Genomic DNA, 26,248 nt, shown 5'->3' with positions numbered 1-26,248 from the left:
TGAAATAAAGATAAAAAAAGGTGATATCCAGGCTTTGAATTTCATATTGAATCCCACCTACATCTTAAATCTGTTTTACATTTTTCGACTGTTTCCTAATTCGGAAAATGGTGGGTGGCCGATAGATAAACATGTATTCGAAAGAGAACAAAATGTTTATAAATTCTTTTCATATGACAAAATGAAAAATGACAGCATTCAATTTTCCATAACTGGAGGAGTAAATTGTAATAGAGTCTGAAAAATGGTTGCCCCTTATCGTTCAGTACGATTGTTCAGGATACAAATCATTGCAAATATAAATATGAAGAATGGTAGCAAATTATTTTTAAAATATATTAATTTTTAATCCAATTTATTATTTATTTATTTAATAGATAGCGCGGTGGCAGGGTGGTAAGGTGCGATGCTACTAACTCCAAGAATCCGGATTCGAATCCGGCTGAGCAGAAAACTCTTTTCTGTTACACTGCAGCCGTGAGTCACCTCTGTGGGTCCTGGAGCCCTCCTAGAATCCACCTAGCCTCATAAATTGCACAACCGTTGGTCCAGTAAAAATACTTCTTTACAAAGTATTAAACTCCTGACCCTTTATGGATTGTTGTGGTACAGATTTTAATGTTTTTATTTATTTACTACTAGATCGCTCTGCTGGCCCTTACTTGGTTAATGTAAGAGTTACATTTTTTTTAACAATTAATTATGGGAGGGGGTTTTAGTCTCAAACATTACCTTTAACCTTATCTAACACTAAACATCCCTACAATTTTCACCGAAAGTTGAAACGACAATGGCCCAGAAACATATTTTAGATATTTTTTTTTATTGGAGTTCTGCCAATGAATATATTATCCACTAAAGTCCTGAGCTGGAACTCAGTCAATTTCAGTGGCGCGGTTGAAAGAGAAGTCCCGGGATCTTCCGAAGTCACGCTTTTCCCTTCACAAGTTGGGTGCGACTCGTTTCGTTCTCCAGACTGAATGCAAATATTGTAATTAGGCATGAATGCGTTTAAAATGTTCTTTTTTAGTTTAGATTTTTATTTTGTTGTAATCTTATTTATATATCTGTAAATATGCCCTCTGATTTCTATTACAATTGTCTGTAAATACAAGACGGAATGTAATATTACTCGATAAAATAAATAATTTAAAAAAGCCGATATAATTGATCAAAACTAGGAACATTTTATAGTATATACTTATTCAACGTCTATATTGAAAACGTTTCTTTTAACCCTGGATAAACCATACGATTATTGAATGATCATCTTATTTTTATTGATAGCACAAAGTGTAAATTATCGTTCGTATACGATTCAATCAACAAGCGTTTGTATGTATAGATTTGTTTCTGTGTTTTAGAGTTCTAATTAATTAGTAAGATAAAGGATTCTTTTTAAGAACATCTCTGAGCTATAACACCATTTCCTGGACTATTGAAACTGGAACAAACATGACTCCGGTAGAAAGCTAAACGGTGGGTCACGATTTGAACAGATCTTCATCCCACCGTCGGTTGACTTTATTGAAGAAGCACTCCAGAAATTACGTAAAAGATGTTAGGGGTTTACCTACAGCAATGCGACTTGCAATTATTTTGTAATTCTTGACTTATTAAAAATGTATTGTGATGAGATATACATTCGTTTTTCTTTATTTCAATCACCTTTTTAGGTATTTTTAAGAATAACATTAGCATATACGCTTCTTAAGATTTATTATATGATGAATATTGGTTGTAAAAATTATTTAAACATGATCTATATTCATAAAGAGAGTATAACATTTTTAATAAATCAGAAAAAATTAGTGACTGATCACGTCCCTGCCCAAATACATCAGCCATACCTTATACATTTTGAAACATCTCCAAAACAGACGAGTCCAACAGATTTGTCCGTTATCTCTGACAAGATTTGCTAATTAGTAATTGAATATGTACATACGTCATTGTAAGTTAGTAATTTATTTTTCTTCTGAAAAGTACATTTTTTTTTTTCTTATATCGTTTTAAATTGTTTAAAACCAGCATATTATTTCTTAGACGTCTTTGTATTAGGGGAAACCAAATTAAAATAGGTATCATCCCGAAACTTTTTGTAATCTAAGTACTTTTACTTTTTTATTTTTTATTCATTAAAAATAATGCAAAATATTTTTGAGAAATTCAGTCAAGGAGAAAGTGTTTTTATATAGTTATAATATTGAATCTCAAATATTCAAGAAATAAATATGTTTCAGTAAATTATTAAATAAATACAATAAACGAGTATCATATTGTATACTCATTTAGTTATTTCGGTGGTTTAACAGTAAACTGTAACAACAAAAAAAGGAAAAAGTTATTTATAATTATAACTTGACAGGTATTCAAGCTTTAATTCAATAGCTTTATGATAAGATGTGTAAGAACAGACCGAAGCTGAATAATCAACCCAATTTTAAATCTGGAATATGATCCTAAATTTTTTTGTATAGGGGCTAAGAATTATTATTATTATTTTTTTTTATTACTAATCTTTTATATGGTATTAATAATCCTTTTCCACTAAAAATAATGTACATATTTTTCGTCGAATTCGTTCCAGTAGTTGAACAAGAGTTTTTTTTATTAATGAATAATAATGAATTTCAAATATTTCTGCAATAAATATGGTTCTGCAAATTATTAAAGACATACTACATATTTACCTGTTGTATTATTTTGTACAGTTGTAAATTACAATAAATAAATAATAATAAAAAAAAAAAGAAATATTAAAGAAAAACAATGACAACGATCGTTCAAAGGTTTCGGAGATTTGTAATGAAATAATAAAAAATAAAACCTATCAGTTATATTCTACGATAATTCGAATTATAAAACTGAGGACCTAATAATTGCTTAAAAGTTGGTTAAAAAAAAATTGCAAAATTCTGTTTTCAAATCGTATTAAAAACTAGTAATGTAAAATATATTAAAAACTGGTTTTGGCACTAATCCTTCACACCCAGGTATAATTTCTAAATGTATAAAAATATTAAGTTTATCCGAACAAAATTATCTAATATTTATTACGAAGACCTAAGGAATGTGTATGGATGTGATGTTATTTTGCTTGATAATAGTAAGCAACACTTAAAAATGTATTACTCAGGTAATGAGATGAAAACAATTTTTAGCAATTATTAAACCCTTAAGTGAAACAGGACTTTTTTTTAGAAAATTCTTGAATTTTGCTATTTCCTTTTATTTTTTTTGTCTTGGAGGACTTCTTCCAATATCGTTCCCATTATTAAATTGCAGTTTTCTACATTACAATTATAAGGCCTATCTGGACATATGGAATTGATCTTTGAAGCTCCAGTAATCCTTCGAATTCCTCTCGTAACCAATCATCATAATTCAAAATTCTTGGTAAAATCCTCAATGCTCTTTACTTTGCCCAAATAAAATCATCCATAAAGACCTTAATGTTCTATATGTAACCGATCTAGCTTGAATCAGTTACCAATCCATCCATTATAAACTCCCAACCATCCAAACCCTCTAGTTTCTAACCTTACTTCTTCTATTTCAAACAATCCTCCGAGGCGCCTGAAAAGAAGATGGCCTCGTGACCTTCTAGTGTAGAAATATGATTAGAATGCTACCAATAGATAGTTTCTCTACATGCCTGCATCACTCCATGCAGTTCTTAAATCAAATTTACTTGATGTATTTTTATGTAAATATAGTTGTAAATAGCAATAAATAAATAATAATTGCAATTTAATCTAACAATGATCATTTATAATAAACCAGGGGATTAAACTCAAAATTTTAGTCCTAGTTATAAGACACTTTGGCTCCTTACTTTCAATGTCATCTAATGCAGCGATACATATTTTTGATTTATGTACGCCTAATTTTAATTTTTATATGTTATATTATGTTTCTAGTTGTGTTCAACGCCTCCAACTTAAAAAAATAAACGCTATTTATAGAATATATCAGCATTGTCCTCACATTTCATCGATCAATGGGCTACCAATTTAAGTCATATTTATCAAGAAGAAATAACAAATAATGACATTTGCAAACCTTGAAGCCATCCGAGATAATGCAGGTATCATCGCCATCACCTTTCGAGAGCGATCGCTGGTCAAGGAGAATCCTCAATGATACATTGTTGAGAACTTGCTCAGCACGGAACAGCAGGACTTTCGAAAGCCAGTCCGAGAATTCCGGGTGTCACCATTTCTGTAATATTCTGATACAATATAACGTCATATCAGGAAAAATATTTCCAATGAGTAGCTTAGTATTAAGAGCGAGCTTTGGCAACGTACGGTTATATTCCTATATAAGTTATAATTGATCATAAAAATCTAATTGACCTGGTAATCGGACCATTATAAATTAAAGTTATTATTATTTTAATTCTAAAAAGTTCATATTTATTTCTGTTTATCCATTTTTAATATTTTTAAAAAATTTTTGTAAAACAAATTGTAGGAAATTTCTGATTAAAATTTCTTTTCCTTCCTTGACTTTTTTAATTGAAAACATTGGCGTATACGGTTACTCTTGCTTATCACCAACAAAAATTCCTTTCTGTTGTGTTTCCTTCATTCTTCTGAATGACTCTATGAATAACTGATAACACAAAGAAAACTTTGTTTAGTTTCCACATATTTTTAATAACATGATTTAAATTTAAATGCATACAGTAAAATGAGGTGATATTATACCAGTTTTGAGGAATTTTTCAAAGCTATTTCTTTATTTAACAACATATCCAGTTAATTTCAATATAGGGACAATAAGCCACCAACGGGCACTCATTACTTGTTTGTTGTCCCATTCTCACACTACATGGCACAATCTTACCTAATATATAAAAAATTAAATCTGTGGTCCTACAACCCATCATGTGCTTGAGATACAGTTGTTGTAGGGCTCCCAAACCCACAGGTACCTGATGTATATGTATATTTATATATACTATAGCACTTTTTTACATTACTCTATCTTCACCACTTATATGTTAGAACTACATTTTCATAATTCAGTTTTGACTAATTTTTTAGAACTATTTTAGCTTTTTAAGATTATTCTGTAAAAAAAAAATTAAACTTTTTTTCCAGCAGAGTTCCTCCTTCCTCATAATGACCTTAGCTGAACCGTGATACTAAAATCTAAGTATATAATAATTCTTTAAAACTAAGAACTCACTGCGTAGAAGTTTTACATCTGTCTGGTATCATTTACGTTAGGATTAGAATTTTGGTTTTTAATTGAATTTAGAGCTATTATTGCTTATTATATTGTAATGTTGCAGATATACGGAAGCACCTTTCTTTAATGACTTTATTATTTAAGACATTCACTGTTAAAAAAAATTTTTTTTCTAACTCGAAGTTCAAAAAGTTTAAAACGTTCTAATGTTCTAAATATATAATTTTAATGAGAGTAGAACTTCACGTGCAATAGCCCACGTACTATTTTCATAAAAAAATAAATAATAAAAACACTCTGTGGACTATAAGTTTACAATAATCTTGAAAACTATAAATTCTAAATTATTATATTTATCAATAATCATTAATGATGAGTTAGAAAAAATGATCCTCCCCTATCACAGTCATAATCGACGATTAGTAGATTTAAATGTTTTATTTATTAAATAAAACGTTATTTTCTCAAGATTTCTATTTAAAGATGATTTTTGATATTTAATGTTGATGATTTAATGTCGCTTAGACCTTGTAAATTGTTGCTTGCACATTCCATTCAATTCGAACCCCCACCCCCCCCAATGCACTTATGCAGCCTTGTCTTAAGGTTTCTGCTGACTTCGGGGTCAATCGGGAAGTGATATTTGTGCTGATCTTGAACTATTCTATGAAAACCTTCCTAATTTCATAGGGAAAATATTAAAACTATCAAGTCACAGTATAGTTATTATAAGTGCTTTTTGAAATTCTTGAAATATTAAAAACTTTGAAAGTTTTTTGCACGGAAATCCTCCAAAAAGAAGAAGATTAACATTTTATTTTATTGTAAAATGTTCGCTATGATTTAAATAAATTTGCATTATACACTCCACTTTAGAGATGCAGTAATCCCATAAGTAGTAATAAAAACTTTAAGTGAACATAAGCGAATCGTCTGGACAAATTAAAACTTCTTAATTTTTTTTTCTTTAATTTAGGTATTTTTTTTTCGTAATTAATAAAATATTATGCTCACAAATTACCTAAAAAACATCAAATTTTTATTTCAAAAGATAAATAATAATAATAGATATCGTAATATTTATATATTTTTTAACGGTTAATTTTAATTTGTCAAAACACATAATATAAATTTCTATAATATCTGTTTTCATAAAAATTTATTTTTAGATAAATTTAAAAAAAAAATGCATGTCTACAAAAAGTAACTTTTTGAAATTTGATTTAATAATTTTTGCTGATCTTTATTATTTTTATTGCTTTAAAACCAAAAATAAACTCCGTTTAGTAAATCAGGTAGATATTTTTTGAAAGCTAATCTAATAAATTTTCTGAGCCACTAAAGAATGTTAAATTATAACAAATGGCACAAATTGGACTCCAGAAGGTCAATTTAAATTTGAGATTTATGAAAATATATTTCAAATTGTTTAAATAAATTCAAGTATCTTTTTATTGGCTTAATATCTAGCGGAGGTATACTTTAAGGTTGTCAACTGAATTGGAGAAAATCGTATTTCAACGTTACCATTTCCATACTATATTTTTACAGCCATTTCCATCCCGCATATATTTTTTACCATGCGGTTCACATCAACACAACTTATTTAAGAAATACATTTTAAAATATTTACTTTCAGAGAAAATAAAATTTTTAAATTTAGTGTTGAGAACTGTTAACTTATATAATGTTGTTTACAATATTAAAGGTCATGAAATATACTATAAAATGACAGACATACCATATTTGTAGCTAAATTACGGAAAACTTAACAGCTCTGTATTTCAAAAACCATTAAATTTTCAAAGTTCATACCAATACAACAATTGTACTAAATCGGAGAAGGTGAGGTTATAATGTCTATTGAGTTAACGTGGAACGACCCGTACAAATGTTATGTAGTTATTACGAATTGAAAAAGAAAATTGAATTAAAGTTAAAACAGTTTTTGAATGTAGTAAGAATAGCTAGAACATTGCTATATTTTATAAAATACAATATAATTATCCTAAAAACGTTATAAAACTGTTTTAAAAATTAAAATTATTGCAACTTAGAAAATTTTTTTATGAAACAATTTTTATTTGTTTTCATAAACTTTACCTTGTAATCTTCTTAAATAAAAATTCTTACATAACTGATATTCTTTAATTTTTATAATAGAAATTATACAGTAACTATAATTGTAAAATGTTTTAAAAAAAATAACGATTTTGGACAGTAATCCACACAATTTTTTATCAAAATAATCAATCCTCTAAAATCGGTTAATCGCTTTTATTTATTGTATTACAACATTTAATACTTTTAATTACTTATTAAAATTTCAATTAACATACCCCAAGCTAGCCGCAATGACCTAGAATGTGGGAGGTATTTCTAACGTATTGCGTTAATGACCTTACTAAAGATATGGTAAATTGGCCAACTATTGACACAGTAGTAACCCGCGGTAGTAATTAGTACATCCTTTAGCATTGTAAAGTATGCAAAACTGTCAGCATTGCTTAATGTTTCTGGGCATGTAAGGGGGTTATAATATGTAGGTAATTGATTTAATTGTTATGTTAGACTCTTGACAATTAACTAAATGAAATAATTACGATAAATATGTTTATTTATTTAATAATTGAAATTAACAAACATATTATATAACTATACTACAAATTAATGTGATGTTATCATATTACGTTCTCGTCTTGTGAAGAATTTACTCCAGATAGAAATCCAAATAGATTTTTAGACAACGTCTCGAGACCATCTTCTTTTCAGACATCTTGGAGAAGTATTAGAAATAAATCGGTTTGGATGGTCAGAGGATTTATTCTAAAAAGATTTATATCTGATTCTGGGCAAATCGGCAACATATGGAACGTTGAGGTCCATATAGATGATTTTATTTGCGACAAAGTAAAGAGCATTGAGGTCTTTAAGAAGGGGTTTAGATTGTAAAGATGGGATATCAAAAGCTGGCCGTCCATAGCTAAGGTAGTTGAGGCACAGGTCTGAGCAGCCTAAGTACGGAGGCGGCAGCGGTTCGAATCCGTGCTGGGGGGGGTCGACATTTTTCATTTCTGTGGCGGTCCCACGAAATAAAACTTGATCCCCCCACTCTGGTTAGAATAAGTTATTTATCTCCAACCCTGTATGTAAGAAATGACCAGGAACTTTAGACCGTTTCAATTAAGTGTTGTAATATATAATAGTGTCAGAATCGATGAACAGTTTTCTGTCTCTTCAGTCTTGTATGAGGACTGAAAGTAAGTCGTTTGCCAGATATAGTCCTACGTTGAGGATCTGTTCGATAAGTGATAAGTAGTATATTATTAAAGGATAATTTAGGACTGGAAGTCATAGAATTACGATAAAGGGTAAATGTGATTTGATAGGGTTATTTTATTTACAATTTTAGCATACATAGTACATGTGTATGGGGTAAATCCCGAAACGTTGTAGAAGTAGAAAATATAATATGATAATATGTTCTAATTGAAGTTTTTTTTTACTTCAGTGAGTCAATTTAAAAAAATTAATATAGTAAATGTTTTTAGTAGAAATAATGCTTACGATTTTCGAAACTGTCAGATCTCAGTAGTTTTTAGCAGACAAAATCAGCTGAATAATGGAGAACGGATCTTATAATTGTCGATGAACCAGTTTCACTCCCTATTGTTTAAAATCTAGCTGACAAGAAGCGCTGAACTCATTCATTTGACTTCCGCAATAATTTACGGAGATAGCTAAACAATAGAAAGATCAACCGCAGAAAATATGAATTCAGCAATATAATTTACAACTAAACGAAGTGAGATTGAAATGGGTTATTTATTAATACAACTGCTGAGCATTGAAATGGTAACAAATTAATCAGAGAAGAGGATTATAAGGTATTTTTATGAAATCAAAATGTAAACCGTGAGAAAACTTGATATCTGTATTCACGATTAAATAATTAGATAATAATATAATTGCAGTGTTAATATAGTTATAGGGTTATAATATAATTATATAATTTATCATATAGATGCACATGCATATGATTCACAATGTTTTCCAATTTCAGGCACTTTTTTAAATATTGCTTGATTTAAACTATCTCAAAGTCTTCTATTCCCTTTAAGCTAATATTTCAAAAGTGGTATAGGACAGTCGGTTCCTGGGGGTCTTAGTGGGTCGGTTCCAGCCGGGATGGATGGCCTTTTTTTTTGTTATGATCTCCTCTTATATATCACATTTAAAATATTTGCTTAAAACGGGGAAGTACACAACCTTAATTATACACATTTAATTAATAAGTGTAAACAACCTTATTATAGTCATTTAAAAACAAATTTAATACGTATTCTTGCAAAAGTCACTTCAAAAAACCTTTTTCAAATTTACTCAACAAATAAAAATATTGATAATGTAAGAAAATATTCTACAGTATTTTCTGTTATAAAAACTAAGGATATATTTATTAGAAATAATATATATTCTTGTCCACCTATTAATAGGTACCTATTTACAAAAAAAAAAAAGTGTTAGGTGATCAGAGTATTCCTTCTCATAAACAAAATATTTTGAAGATGGATTTTTTAAAATTTTAATTTAGCGAAAACATTAGGGAATGTTTTGTTAAATTAGCAGAAAGAATAAATTAAATAGATCAAGAACATTTTTTAAATTTTTAAACCTCTGCTTCATAAACAAAAGTTTTTGTTCCATCTTTCCAAGTTATACTTGTTTAAGTATCTGGTAAACTACAAATTCCAAAATTGGTCCATATAAGTGAAGATAAAAGGTGGCCATTTGTAAAATGTCTGAGAAAAATTCTCAGGTTATTTAAAAAAAAAAAAAAAAATGGTGGAACCAATATTACAAATAAATATTAAAAAAATAAAAATGGCCTAATGACCACAATTGGGCCATTCGGTATATATTGAATATTATATATTTTTCAATTTTTGTAGGATTTCTTTAACATAATTTAAAAAATATTTAGAAACTAGTCTTCCTCTTTTCATACCAAAAAGGCGAATAATATGTAAGTAAACTAAATAAAGAATTTAGAAAGAAAATATATCACAAATTAAAAATTCTTTTGTTTTGAGGAAGATAAAGGAGGCCTTGAACATTAGTAAATTGACGATTTATTCATTTATATTTTTAAGATAATTATTTATTTATATCTTTATGGCTCGGGGCTACCAGAAAATATTGGTCGACCCAGGTGGCTATCGAAACCACAATCTTCTGAAACAAGCATACAGCAACGCGTTGAAACATTGTGAATTCTTTTACAAGTAATACGACAAATTATACAGAAAACCTAGGTACAATCGATATCACCTATTAATCATAATCAGAATGACTACCTACCTACAAAATATGAAAAAATAAATAATAATATTATCGTCTGAATAAAATAATTTTCACCCGAGCTAAGTGCAGGTTATGTGACCAAATAGGATGATTTGATTAAAATTAATGACCTAGGTAGAATAGCCTGCAAAATTTTTTTATATTATTGAATGTGAGGTACACATAATATAAATATAAAGATTGTACTTGAATATGGCCGAATTGGCCGAAACGTTGGAATTTTAAGGAAGTAGTAAAAAGTTTTTTGAAATTTAACTTGGATACAAATTATTTTATTTAAACAATAAAAAAACAATCTATAAAAGAAAAAATATAATATAATATCATTACTAATAATAATAAAAACTGTATAATTAATTAAATGAAATGAATAAAATAAGTTCAAAAGTAAACCTATGTACTCATTGAAAACCATAATTGGACCGATTTAAATTATTTGTAATTAAGTAAACATTTATCTGATCTAAGGGAATTTATAATTATCCATATTTGAATAATTAAAAAAACTGTCTCAGATAAATGTTTACATCATAAATCTTTCTGTTAAAATACATTTACAAAAAAATAATTAAATAAATTTTCTTATTTTAAGAAGGAATGTGGAATTCCAGAAGCTCGCAAGGGCTGCTAAACAACCATGAAAGAGGATCCCTTTCCACTGGACCATAAATCTCCCACTTTATACCTTATTATTTATTTATGGCTTTATTCTATTTCTGCCCATTATCCTCCACAATCCGCTATCCAACTTAGCTCTCGCACAAATGATCCCATATTTATGGGCTACTTCTCGGCTCATTAAGACTCGTTTGGGACGTTTTGTTGTCACTTGGCTCCGCCTAATCCTAACCTAAGCAGATCAGATTCTGGCTAAATTCGTCTCTAGTTTCCTGGACCATTTGTATCAAGGTTACAAAATTATTGATTTACAAGGCCTTTAGGCGTAGGTGTGCAAGTTTCTAGACCAGGACAGGAATTTGATTGCATAGTTTCGTGGCGAGTTGCTTGCGCGGTTGACACAATGCTAAGTTATTATGATAACGGGGATTTTCTTATGTTTTTATGTTACAAGTGATTGTAACATACAAACAATATAAATTTTACTATATGAATAAACATAATTTTGAATTAATTTATTTTTTTAAATAGGAATTTTCTTATCTCAATGCACAATATCTATAATATTTTCTAATTGTTTAGATAGTAATTTATCTGCATCCTTTTTTTTATTTATGTCAATTTTTTTTGCCAAAGTTTTGTTTTAATATTTTAAAGGTTACTTTTTTTTTTTTTTTTTAAATAGGTACATTTTTATACAATTTATGTTATGTATTATAGAGATGTATATATTAAAGAAATTAGTAAAGAAGAATGTAAAATTAATAGAAAATGTTTGAAGTATGAAAGTAACTCAATATCCCAGAAAAATTCAAAAGTCAAGTGCGATTTTACATCACAGCATAGTCATACTTACTATGACAAACAACACAGACTGGGTTCACACTGCACAAATAATGAAGCTGAAAAATTAGTAATAATTAAGGCCACAGACTACATCCTCAGACAGGCATACCACCCCAACTTATCTTATAATATTTACACTGAATATAAAATATTAATAGACTCTGTATAAAATCCGCAAAACCTCGAATTACTGACCAAGAAAATTAGACACAATTTAATTAAAATCTCTACAATGGGTTAAAGGTCACAGTGGGGTTTTACGGCAGTGAAAGATATGACAATTTAGCAAATCTGCCGCTAGCGAAACTCAGCTACCCATCGAATATAGTTCAGTACCTTTATCCTGTATTAAAAAATGTATTAGATCTGACCTCATTCAGGACTGGGCCAGATGCTGGCAACTTTCGACTGAAGGACGTTCTCTGCACAGATAAATACCTAATATAACACCTCAAAACTATAACAAAATATAAAGTACACATTATAAACTGACATAAATATTATAAATTCCACAAACTTTAAATCGTATAATTTTCGACTGTACCTTGTAGGAATAAAAAAGGTTTAATTTAATAAAACTTTGCATAACCACTTCCACCATCTAGCATCTTACGAAAATTCAAAAGAGAAATAGTACACATCTCTAATATCAATTTCCCTAAAATCAAACTAACTCAAAGGTAAATTTTCAAACGTAGCTATTAATTCATCACTCTGTTTTTAGAAAATTATTTATCAATTGATATAATCAATCAAAATAAAAATAAATATTTTTTAAGATTTCAATGAAATAGTGAAATAACATAAAATGTACAACTTGTATTTACTTATTTATTTTAGCTATTTATATCAACTTACCACACAGGTAAGTGTAGTATCCATCACTGTTTTCTTTATAAAATTTACTTCACATTTTTGCAATTATAACGGAAGATTTATTTAATATAAGTTGTACATCATTTCCAAAATTTTATCATTTAATTTATTTAAAACATATTATTAATTTAAAAGAATGTCTAAAATAACAATAAATAATTAATTAGGCCAAATATAAAAATCTAGAAAGTAGAGCTAATCGGTTTGACTCATATGAAAGGTCTCATAAGAAGAATGTCACCTTGACGACATAATATCAATATAATATTTTAATATATTTGAATATTTAAATATATATTTCAAAATATTTATTATTATTATTAGAGATTCATTCTATATATTATGTTACATTGACATATTTATTTTTATTGAAAATAATATGCAGTTTAAACGGGAGAAAGAAAATTGGGATAAGAAGATATAGAATGAAATTAAAAAATTTCTTTCTAGTTTTTCGAATATTTTGGCATAATATTTTTAGAAGTTTCTGGAACAAAATCTTTAACCTCCCTGATCACTAGTTAGGATTCCAAATATCCCACTCCACTGTCCAGCAGTGTCATCGTGTAGTGGACGTTGTCTCGTTTTCTTTGGAGCGCGGAATGTACACCGGGGGAGTCTTTTTCGATGTAGAACAGGCTTTTGATCAAGTCTGGCAACCGGGACTGCTTTACAAACTTCGTAGATTCCTACCTTCTACATACTTTCTCATCATCCGTTCCTTTCTCATCGCTAGATTATTCTAAATGAACCATAATGCCTATTCATCCCTCTATTCTCAGTCCGCTGATGTTCCTCAAGGTAGTAACCTCGGTCCTATCCTCTACACCGTTTATACAACTGACATTCCAACCAATCCTAACACTATCCTCACTACGTATCCTGATAACACATGTGTGCTCGCTCGAAGAATGGTGTCGTAATTGGAGGATTAAAATAAATCCCAACAAATCACCTTTGCCCTTCGTCGTAAACCTACCGACTGCTTTTCAGTCTCCTTTAATAATGTTGATCTTACTCCTGTCGAACCCAGATCCACTACCTTGGACTACATCTGGACAAACGACTAACCTGGAATCCTCACACAAGACTGAAACGACAGGGAACTGCACGTCGATTCCGACTATTACAACACTTACTGAACAAACGGTCTAAACTTCCGATTCATTACAAAAGACTGATCTACATGACAGTAATAAGGCCAATCTTGTTACACGAAGTTAAATCTTCAAATTCCTCTCGTATGTCACCAATAAAATAATACATAAAGACCTTAATATTCCATTTGTAACCAATACAACTAGAAAACCTAAGAGAACATCATTTAAAGTAAAGTAAATTTGCTAAAATATGATCCCTAATAGAGATATTTACGTTCAATAGTTCCCAAGATATAGCATTTAAAAAAGAAAAAAAATCATAAAAAAAAACTGAACTGAAAAATCGGAAGCTCCTCAATTAATTTTGAGAAATCTGTATTCCAAAAAACCAGTCGACGTACAGATTTCTATTAGCACTAAAATTGGAACTATTTTAATGTACTATAAAGTAGTGTATGAAGTTAATCTGCGAGGGAGTAGTAGTTTTTATGATCTTTGCTAATATACTTTAATTTGTAGTTCTTCATACAAAATAAAAACCACTACTCCTAGAAGGATACATGTCATAAACTACTTTATAGTAAGTTACATTAACTTTATTTAGAGTGATAGAAGAAATATGTACGTCTTATGATTTCTGGCATATATTTTTTCATATATCAAAAATTTAGGCCCAACAACTAGAAATCAAGATTTGTGAGTTTATTTTGTTGAATATCAAGAAAGCTACTCCTCCGAAGATAAACACCATACACTAATTTATAGTACATTAAATTAGCTTTGCTTTGAGTGCCAATAGACGTCTGTACGTCAAATGGTTTTTGAGGTATAGATTTCTCAAAATAAATTAATACACTACTGGTTTTCAGTACTTTTTCAGTACATTTTTTATGAAATTTTGCTTTTTAAAAAGCTATATATCGAGAACAATTAAGCGTAAATAGCTCTATTAGGGCTGATATTTTGGCAATGTTATTCAACTTCAAATGAAGTTCCCTCAGGTTATCTAGTGTTGTTACTACTTTTAGAGCTAGATGTATTTTTTCAGTTTCTGGCAAGATGCGTATTTCTTTATTCATTGTGCAACTCTGTTATTATGAATAGAAATAATTCTTAGAATAAAATTTACTTTCTAATCTACATGTGTTTAATCTTATCTGTTTTTACCATGATGGGGTGTGAATCGGCGAAAATCTGGTTAGTTATTCGCTGGTATTTGAGGAAAGTAATGTTTTTGATTTGCAAATCTCCCATTAATGTCTGTTATTTTTTTTTTTTTAAATATTTGTATGTATATCAGGATTTAATATATTTATTCAAGAGTAAATTGATGTATTTATTAATAACTCGTTGAAATCCAGTTTAGAATACATATTATTTCGACTCCCCTCCCCCACCCCAAGTAGCGGCGCACCCCGCCACGAACCACTGCGGGGCTGTCAGTCCAGTGATAGCTCGCCCAGGCTCCTGACCGTCATGTGGAGATGAATAGCTGTATCTTCGTGAGTAATTCGTATCTTTCTTAGTATTCCTATCTAGGATTCTTACTATAATATTCACTAGAGTTTCCTAAATATTATTCAATTTAAAAATAATCTTAGAATTTTTTGTATTTAAAAAACATTTGACAGCTGTCAAATTAATGTTGATTGCAAGAAACAAAAATTGAATTCATGATATAATTCATTCCGTCCTTAAAAAAAACTTTATTATATTATCCTTTTACAGATTAATTTGTGATTTAAACAGAATTTATTTAATTTTCTTAAGTAATGATTATAAGATAAAAAAAAGGAATTATTTTTTTCTAATTTACTCCACTACAAATATTTTTTATTATTTGAAATACTTAATAAAGTAATACAAAAATTTTATATAGAGCATATAAGTTCTATTCAGTTAAGAACAATGCAAACTATATTGTATTTCAAATATACTCTTTTAAATCTTGAATCCAAACATCAAAATATTTCTATGATTTATAGAATATATTTTATGTTTCATTATGAAATTAATAATTAGCAAATAAATGCTATATCACCTTTTTCAATATTTACGTATAGTTTTTGTGTAAAAAATCGTTATTTTGTTGAAAACAACATTCCAAAAAATTTTAAAAATTATTTTGATTTATTTTATTTTATATTTTTCTTATGGACTATAAATCAGATTGTAATATTTAACAATATTTTTTTTTCGGTTCAGCACACAGTAAAATTTAAATTACATATTGATATGATAATGGTTATGTTCCAATATTAATTAATGAAATGATTATTATTTTTCAAAAAATATTATTATTAGCTATTATTATTTTGGTATAAAATAAACTTTTTTCCAGTTTTTTCTTTTAATATTTTTTTAATACTTTTAGTGTAAATTTGAATAAAACGTTTGTTAAATTTTACATATCAAGTATTTATAAACAAAAACAAAACAAATTTTTTAAAATTTATTTATTCGTTTTTGGTGATGGCTCCCATACAAATGGAGTTGGCTACAAGCAGATACATTAGAAAATTCTTTACAAAATTAAAAAAAAAAAATGTAAACTAAATTAAATTGAGTAAAATTTATTTTATCGCCATAATAAGATAATATTAATTTAATCGAATCATTTTTATTACAAAAACAAATAGGCCATATTTAAAAAATAATGTTTTAATTTTTGAAGATTGAGTTACAACTGTCTAACCAGGCTTGTTTACACACTTAATTTAAATCGAGCCATAACTCACTCGAGAAGTCACATTGAGCCTTGTTGTCCTACCGCCCCTTTCAACATTATGCATTATTTATACATTTCTGTATAACTATGCGGTTTGTTACATAACCTTATAGGTTTATCCAGTTCAATAAAAACCTTGAGTTAGAAAAGAAATCTTTGTTATCTATAGTTTTCAAATCGGTAAGCTATGTCAGGTGTGGTTTTGGAGGCGGCAAAAAATACAAACAAGAAAATGTTGGTTTTTACTTTTCGATAAATATAAAAAAAAAATCTTATATTTATATTGCGAACGAAGCGAAATCTCCGGCCTGACTTTGACCTTGACACAATCCCAGGTGGAACCCTTCTCTTAACGATATTTAGAATAGAAGAAATATTATAACCCTAAATTGTATAAACTATTTTTCTTTTTATCATTAATTATTAAAGAATATATTGGTTAAACAATGCTCCGTAAATCGCCTTCAATTAATTAAATTAATAAATCAACATACAAGTTAAACAAAAAATTATTTATTTTTTTAATATTCTTAAAATACATATAGAAAGACGTTCGCTATCATTAAAATATTTTGTATTAACTACGACGCCAAAACACATTAATTTTTCTGGACAGGAATTAATTTAAAAAAAAAAAAATTCAAAATCATGTTATTTAATTACTTTTTAAAGTTCTTATTTAAATTAATTTTTTTTGCTGTATTTTTATTTATGGAAATATTTTTTATTATTATTTTATTTACTAGGACTTTTGTGTCAATATTTTGAAATTATATTTTTACCTAGATATTTAAGACCGAATTATTATATTTTAATCAGTGAAAATTTTACAGTGATTGATCATTTATTTATTTTTCTGTAAGTACATCAATACAATCACTACCTAAATATTGTACCTGATTATATTTCACAATACAATCCATGAAAAGTATTCCTGAACTTTTTCCGATATTAAAAGTTGCATTGTTATTTAAGAGTTTCACTGAATATCATTTAATCATTTTACAACTATATTATTATTATATTCAATCTTTAGAAATTTTATGATATACAATGTATGGAGTATTATTGTCTGTAAAAATAAGAATTTTTTTTAACCAGAAAGTAATAAAATAACTTCTCAAAAATAAAAAATAAATGATTTATTGACAAATGAAAATTTTACAAACAAATCCTATTCGGTTTATTTCAAAATTAATATTTTCCATTATCAAATAGGTGTTATTTATCAACATTTAAAGAAAAATTAAACTCATCTACATCATATGCTCGAATATTAACTTTTCAATAATAATGTTCCAAAAGTGGATATACGGACTGACTTGATAGAAATCTCCGTAAATGTATAAGTTAAACAGTATAAGTTTGTTTGAAAATACTAATTTCAAAAACAATTAATCAAATTATTTTTCCTTTACATAGTGTGTTTATTGAGGGAGGCTTCGGGCTTTATAACATCACGCTACGACCCTTAAGAACTAAACAATATAATAAAATAAGCATATAATAAAAACCTTACTTAAAATCCGTAACTGTCGTGATGCTACTTCATACCTGTGGAAGTTAAATGTAACTAAATAGACCTTAAATAAGTTCGAAATTATTCTATGAATGGGTGGTATTTCTGTAAATAAAAACTGAAGGAAGATAAAAAAGTGTGAAAACGATTAACTTTTTTTATGAAAACGCAGTATTAAATTATTAAATTTTGAGAGTAAGAAAACAAATAGAAAGAGAAAACGTGAAAATACATTCAAATTTAGACCAATTTTGTCAAATTCGGAAAAATGACACTAAACAATATCTAAAAGGTTCTTATTTAAAAAGTTATTTTTTATTTCAGAACTTTAGTAATAGGTTATTGATGCCTATATTCTAATTATCTGTGAGCAGCCATGGTTTGCTGTAATCTGTTTTCCCCATTTTTTACTGAAACAAAGTTGTATAAACCGATAATATTTATCGGTGTTGCATTTCTTACTGATATTAAAACAAACATAAAACTGAAAACTTTTTTTTTTTAATATCATTTTTTCATAAGAAGTTGCACTCTTATTCAGTTAGTCAGATGCACTTGGCCATTTACGCACTATATATGAAATAAGAATTTTAATCTAAATTTGGAAAACCGGAACAAGAAACGGTGGGGCACAGCAATTGAAATAAAAAATAATGAAAGATTAATAATTATATATCAGTAATTGTTATATATTTTTTAGACTATAAGGTCAAGGTAATCGCCCTCCAGGCAGGCATATTTTCTTCCGCCTTTTCTGTTCTGTTCCAGTTAATTTATTTATTTCTCATTTTAGTATTTGAAGATGATATTTTTTAATTCATTATTGACAAATGAAAAATAGATATGCAAATAATTAAAAAAAAATAGTTTCTATTACACTTAGCATTTCTAACTAAGGGTTCTAAAACTCTTACTAAAAATGTAATTAATTTAATAAATTAATAAATAGATCTGATTTTTTTATTCACTTATAAATCCAAAATGGTTTATTCTAGCAAAAAGGTATAAGATATAGTATAAGAAATTTAACCGCAATAAGAAAATAAGTTGATTGAAAAATAATTTGCAAATGTGGATTCTATGGGCTGGATTTTATGCATTGATCGACTGTACTATAATTTTATTTATTTACAATATTGCAGAACTCTTCGTACATTTCTACGAGCTAATTCCGAATTCATGTTATATTCCATAAAATTAATGTTTGCTATTTCGCGGCAAGTATCAGAGTAACATTACCTCGTCAATGGTGCAAGTTTAATGTATTTCATTTTGTATATAAAATAATGACATAATTTATAAAAATAAATACATAAATAAAATATTATAATTACATTAATATATAAACATGAAGCTGCGCTGAGCGAGCAACAGACCCCAGAAGCCGTTGGATCGGGTTCTCTTTTTTCACCTGCTCAAAGAAACCTAATTGCATCCCTTAATGGTGTCCAGTAGCTAATTGCCACTAATTACATTGAGGATAATCAACGCCGAGAGGCACCTCGTTTACTAACGGGTGGTGTCGAGATTATTTATTAATAAGTTAAACGCTTTAACAGGATTTTTAAACATGGGAGTTTATATGGTCGAATCATATTATTCAGAGATTTTTTTTTTAATAATATTACACCAATTTTTTTCTATAAATATAAAAAAAAAGATGCTGGCAATTTTCGACTAAGGGACGAACCCTTCATAACTACATGCCTAACATAACATCTCATAATTATAACAAATTAAAAAGTACTCTACTTTAAGATATTTCATTTAACTAATACTGATTTCTGTAATTGTGACGGGCAAACTCCACAAACTTTTATTCACTTTCTTTTCGACTGCACCTCGTTCATGGACTACACATTTAAAATAAATTATAAGCAGGTTATAGGGGATGAGGAGGAGGTACAAGAGAAAAAAATAATATATATATCAAGAATTATAAAACTTTTTATTAATTAATAATTAGTTATATAAAGCATATCGCGACTGCTCGTGTGAGGAGCAGTTGGTCTCCTGTGAGCGTTTCACTCATATCAATTTTTTTGTAATTCAAGTTTAATTGTTATTTCATAACTGTTTGAAAAAAAAGATGACCCAAAATTTCTTGTACGAATTCGTTTAATTTTAAAATAAAATAGTACCCGATTTTGGAAGAATCCGTATCCGCGTTGGGAAATTGTTGCCACACAGAAGGGTTCGAAAGCCCAATCATATAAGAAAAAATTCTAAACCATATGTTACAAGAATTATGTTATTTATTCGTCGTACCACGACTGAGCCATAGGCGTCCTACAATATTCGGCCTATAATTCATCGGGGTTAACTAACGAGAATCATCGCGTTATATAAGGCTCAGAAATATTATATAAATTAATAATAATATTTATCAGGCTATAATACCTATATATAAAGATTTAGAACCATTGTAGTGGAAATATCTAAGCTAGGCGCCCTGACTGGGTCAGACATTTATCAGACAGTAGGTCACCTCTGAAGGTGTCAAAAGACTTTGATAGTGCTGTCCGTGTCAATATGATAAATATAAAAGTTTTTTCTTTTCCTAAACTTCTATTCAAGACATTAATCTTATTTGTAAGTTATTCAAATCTAGAATAAGTAATGGATAACCACGTATTTTGGACATGACATAGCCATAGAACTAGACTCAGTATATTTTTATAAAAGATAAATATAACAAAATAAAATAAGACTAAATGTCATGGTCATGAAATGATATTATGAATCCATTAAATTCAGAATTACTTAATAAATGAATGAAAATAAATTCCTTCTGCATAATAACTTGCATGTTGGTGTAAATGAAATTAATATAATCAAATCCGATGATGAAAACTTTATGGAGTTTGAATAGCCTTGAGGCGGGTTAGTTAATTTTTTATGCACTAATAAATATTTAGTTTAGTTGAGCAAATTTTATATAGTTTGACTTTTATGCATCAGACAGTGGTGATTTTTATTTTTGTGTACAAATAATGCCGAATTATAATCTACGAATTAAAGGACGGCTAAATAATTATTTAATTAATAATAAATAGAACATTGGTATTGTTATGCATTGTTTAGAGATATAAAAATATTTTACTTATAAAATAAAATGTCAGACTATAGAAAGTTTTTCTTCTTATCCTATTATGGATTTTTGAAAAACCTCTAGCCTATAAATTTCTTTTCATCAACGTTTCGGGGCTCTTTCTCATCTTCAGGATAAACAATTTCTACTTTATACAGTGGAAATAATTCCATTGACTAGCTTTTCAGACTTTCCCTCAATCTGTTTAAACGGTTATCATTTTTAAATATTTTTCATTATATAAATATTTTTCACACCAGAAAGTTGATGAAAATAATTATGCAATAATAATATTAATAGGAAAGAGTTTTCACATAAATACCAAATTAAATAATGTTTAATAATCGTGTTCAATAATACGTAACAATTATCTCAGGTTATCACTAAAACAAATATATAAAAAAATTTAAAATACATGTCAACATAATTATATAATAAAAATTTACTAATAGATAAATGTTATGAACTTTAAGTACAGGAAAATGTTACAACCCACAGAATATTGTGAACTTTGGTTTTTATTTAATAAATTGTAAATTAGTTTTTTTTTTTATTATATACTATAATATTTCCTTTACTCAAAAACACCTACTCTACATTTACAATACATAATAAATCGAAATATATTATATATATGAGTTTGGATTGAGAAAATATATAGTAGTAATAAAAAATCAGTATATATCACGATCCCTTAAAATAAAAATATTTTGATAGATAATAATAAGCCAATATAACAAATAAAACCCCATGAGAGGTTAGCTTGCAAAACCAGTGATTTTGAAAGAGATGCTATTTTGAGCTCCTTGCTCCAAACCGGATTTAAGAGTCTCCACCTCTGCACGAATAATGGAAATAAACTAATTTTTAAAATGGACATTTATCACAGTTTTGTTTCAATTAATAAAATTCAAAAATACTCCTTGTCAGAAAACCTAAAAATGGAGTAGCTGCTTTGAAAATAATACTCGAGATATACTACACACAGCACTTTGCATTAATAATATATTCTTATTTTATCATTATTTCAATTGAAAAGATCTGATATCTTAAACGAGCCAAGCGATTCCAATTTAAAGAGAGCGATCTCACGAGCTTATTCGAGAATTCTTATTACTGAGTAATTAATAAGTGATTTAAAAAAAATGAGAGTTAGCTCAACTAAAGGAATTTTAACTTCTTTCATCCCCCCCCCCAGTTCTCTACCCAAATTGATCACATAAATTTCGCAATTTATGTGATCAATTTGGGTAGAGAACTGGGGGGGATGAAAGAAGTTAAAATTCCTTTAGTTGAGCTAACTCTCATTTTTTTTTTAATCACTTATTAATTACTCAGTAATAATAATAAGAGTAATTAAACTTTCTATTGAATCCTCCCCGATCCCATCCGATCACTTTTGTAGTGATTCAGAGCTCTTAGATATTTTCGGTTCATGAATCAGTTATTTTTTAAAAAATAACCTTAACAGGAAGGCAACTATTTTACAATAATTTTTTTATATATTTAATGCCAGGTAAGAGGACAGCATATTCCAATTTGACATTCATCTTTTAAAAACACAGTTTTTGTATTTGAATTTATAAAAAAATTATCTCATAAAAACAGGTTAATATTTTTTTAAAAACGTGTTACCCAATCTGTTGTTAACTTTCAACAGATTATATTCAATAACATTATTAAATAAATTTCTAATTCACCTCCTACCTTCTTATATCTGACCTTAAGGCAAGATAAGGGGTTTAAAAAATACATTTTATTATTTTATTACAAGAGGAACTGCATTAAGTATTAAAACAGAAATATATTTTTTCAAAAAAAAATTTTTTCAAAATTTATATGTTTTTTTTGGACTGCAATAAATTGCACAAAGTTTTAATTCTCAGGTTTTTATGATGATTTTTTAGATAGGATAGAAGTGCAAACTCTCCCAACATACCCATGTTGTGCTTGTTTTTTTATTATAATCTAAGAAAGCTGTGGTTTAAATTGGAAATATTTTTGACTTCAGTAAAAGAGTACAAAATGCAGATTACAAAAAAAATGTGAAACTTTAAAAAAAGAAAAGTTTCATTTCCAGAATTATTGAAAATTAATTAATCAACTCATAAATAGGCAATATATCATTTATTGGAATTCAGTGCTTTAAAAACTCATTAGTTTACAATACTTTTTACATTTTTTTAAAGTTTTAATTTTCAATGAATGATAAAGTTCAATAATTAAAAAAAAATAATAAATAATTAATTACTAAATAAGGTTTTAAATCCTATTTTGAAGACTATTACTGAATAAGGACTTGTTATTGAGCTTGCAATGGTACTTCGATTTATACAGGAATCCCCTCACATATCTTCGACAAATTAAACGTTTATTTTTAGACGCATCGCCGACGCAAGAGGAAACCAGTTCTTTATTTTAAATTCAGGCTCCCCAGTGAACTTCCAAGCCTAAGAGGCAATAAATCGGACGATAATATATTGTTAGAGCTATGGAAGACCCCAATGAGCATAAATCTACCCATTTCTTGCGAGTAATTCATCGGCAAATGGAAACACCCGCAAGCAGTTATGTGTTTTCAATAAATGCTTTTCACCAAGGTAGGACTGGTTGGCATTGAGCCCCAGTGTCATAACAGCTGCTGGTAAGCGGTTTTTTTTTCACGGTAACGGGCAACGATATTTCTAATACGGGACAGAACGCAGAGTTTCTTCTTATTTTCTATTTTGTATAGATCCTATATTATTTAAAAATATTCAAATCCTTTAAAAGTATTTAATTGTAGATCGATTGTGTAATATTTTTGTAAATAATAAGATTAATTAGGCTTATGAATTACCAAATAATTGAATCCTGATCAAAGATAGAGGAAGTAAGAAAATTATTTATAAAATTCTTTTGCAGAATAACTTCTAATCTTTTAGTGTTAAATTTTACATCCAAACGACTGACTTGAAATCTTCATAGAAGCCTGAAAAGACAGAAACTGCACGTCGATTCCGACGATTACAACACTTACTAGACAAACAGTCTAAACATTCAACTAAGTACAAAAGACTCATTTATATGACTATAGTTAGGCCTATCAAGAATTACAGAGTTGAGCTTTGGGGCTCCACTAAACCATCGAATTCCTCTCGTATCCAATCCTTAGGATCCACAACACTTCCTAATTTCCTTATTTTGTCACAAATCAAATTATCCATCAGGACCTCAATGTTCCATATGTCACCGATTTGGCCAGAATCAAATACGAATCCTTCAACGACTAACTTCGTAACTCCCAAATCCCTTTGTTTATAAATCCTTGACTTCTCCCTCATAACCTGATAATCCTCCTAGATGTCTGAAAAGAAGATGACTTCAAGATCTACTCCTTTAGAAATGTTACTGAGTTCTATCAATGGGTACATTCTACCAATGCATAACTAACATCAAATTACAACAAGTAATTAAAATATTTTTAATACAGTTATGAATATAAATAAATAAATTAAAATAAAAAATATATCATCTAACATGCGTACAAACAAAAAAAATATTGATTAATAGGCAAAGATTTTTAAAAAATTTATTTATTTAATACAATTTACAACTATACAAATAATAAATACAGTAAGTAAATATGTGGAATGTTTCATTTACACTTGAAAATCTTGGGAAGAAACCACCCGATGGTCCCATAGCCATCTTCTTCTCAGATACCTCGGAGGATTATCAGGAATCGTTAAGGATAAGAGATTAAGAACTAATGGGTTAGGATGGGTAGACAAAGATAGCTTCCATTTTATATGGTCGATATAAATATATCTTCGAGATGCTCTAGCTTCGGTGTGATTGTTCCCCAACCTCAGAACAATTAATTTTTCTTAATTAATTTTCAGGTTGTTCATAGTAATTAAAATTGTAAACATATTTAATTTTAAATTAATAATAAAGGCCAGTATTTTGACCTTGAATGGTCTGTTCGATCCTGTTCTTTACTATGTATTTTAAATTAAGAATGTGTTTAAATATTTATAAAATATGACAATTTGAATTATAAAATTTGACAAGACAAGAAGATCAAAAGTTTCCTTAAAATTTGTTGTTTTGAATACTGGCATATTGAAGGCATGAGAAATATATTTATGAATTTAAATATAATATGTATGTTATCCTTGATTAAAACTTAATTAAGAATATATAACTATTTTATGAAAAATTCTGGTAAAAAATGAAGAAAAACATTTTTTTTATTCTAATCATGGTATAACTTCATCCTGTATTACAATCTTCCAGATCTATCCATCTGTGTTACTTTATAAAAGAAATCTTGAACTAATCATCTTCTTCCACAACCATTGTTTAAGACACAGTATTTCCTTACAAAGTACTGGACTCATGACCCTTAATGGTTTGTAGCATTACAGGTTTCGTTTCTTTAACTTCTGTTTTTATTTACTATAGTCATTTTGTTGAATGAATTTAGTAACTTTAACTGTCGGAGAAATCTTTAAAATATATATGTATATATGTAAATCATATTCATAATTTAAATAACTGCGGTGCTACTATACTGAAACATCTTAATCGTACCCCGAGCGGTCCAGAGGTGAACTAACTGAGAAAGTTATTTGAAATGTTTAGTTTTCTTTTCAAATGATGAGCTTTTGTTTATGTTTATAACTTTGTCAAGATTATTTCAATTATTTGCAATGGTTCACTATTAGATTAATTAAAAACTGTGGAAAGGGAATTTTATTCTATTCTATTGTTTTATGTAAGTAAAATAGTGTTTCTACTTTTACTGTCTACTTTCTTCAGAATTATATATATATATATATATATATATATATGATATATGTATACATATTTACTTATTGGTTTATACATTTTCGAAATTTTCCTGAACCATCAGCTAG

General features: G+C 28.2%; 1 protein-coding gene across 1 annotated transcript in view; it reads left to right on the top strand.

Moving 5' to 3' along the window:
- Positions 1-15,424: 15,424 nt before the first annotated feature.
- LOC106686551 (heat shock protein DDB_G0288861) overlaps positions 15,425-26,248 on the top strand; it is a 133,269-nt gene continuing 122,445 nt past the window's right edge. The window contains exon 1 of the mRNA XM_014429920.2: positions 15,425-15,508. Within this exon, the coding sequence (XP_014285406.1) occupies positions 15,491-15,508 (18 nt within the window). The 5' untranslated portion in view covers positions 15,425-15,490. The remainder of the gene's footprint in view (positions 15,509-26,248) is intronic.

This window comes from Halyomorpha halys, unplaced genomic scaffold, assembly GCF_000696795.3.
Source record: "Halyomorpha halys isolate HHAL.00 unplaced genomic scaffold, Hhal_1.1 Scaffold836.1, whole genome shotgun sequence".
In the NCBI taxonomy this organism is placed as follows: domain Eukaryota; kingdom Metazoa; phylum Arthropoda; class Insecta; order Hemiptera; family Pentatomidae; genus Halyomorpha; species Halyomorpha halys.
Note: the sequence above shows the minus strand (reverse complement) of the source record. Positions and strands in the feature narration are given on the sequence as shown.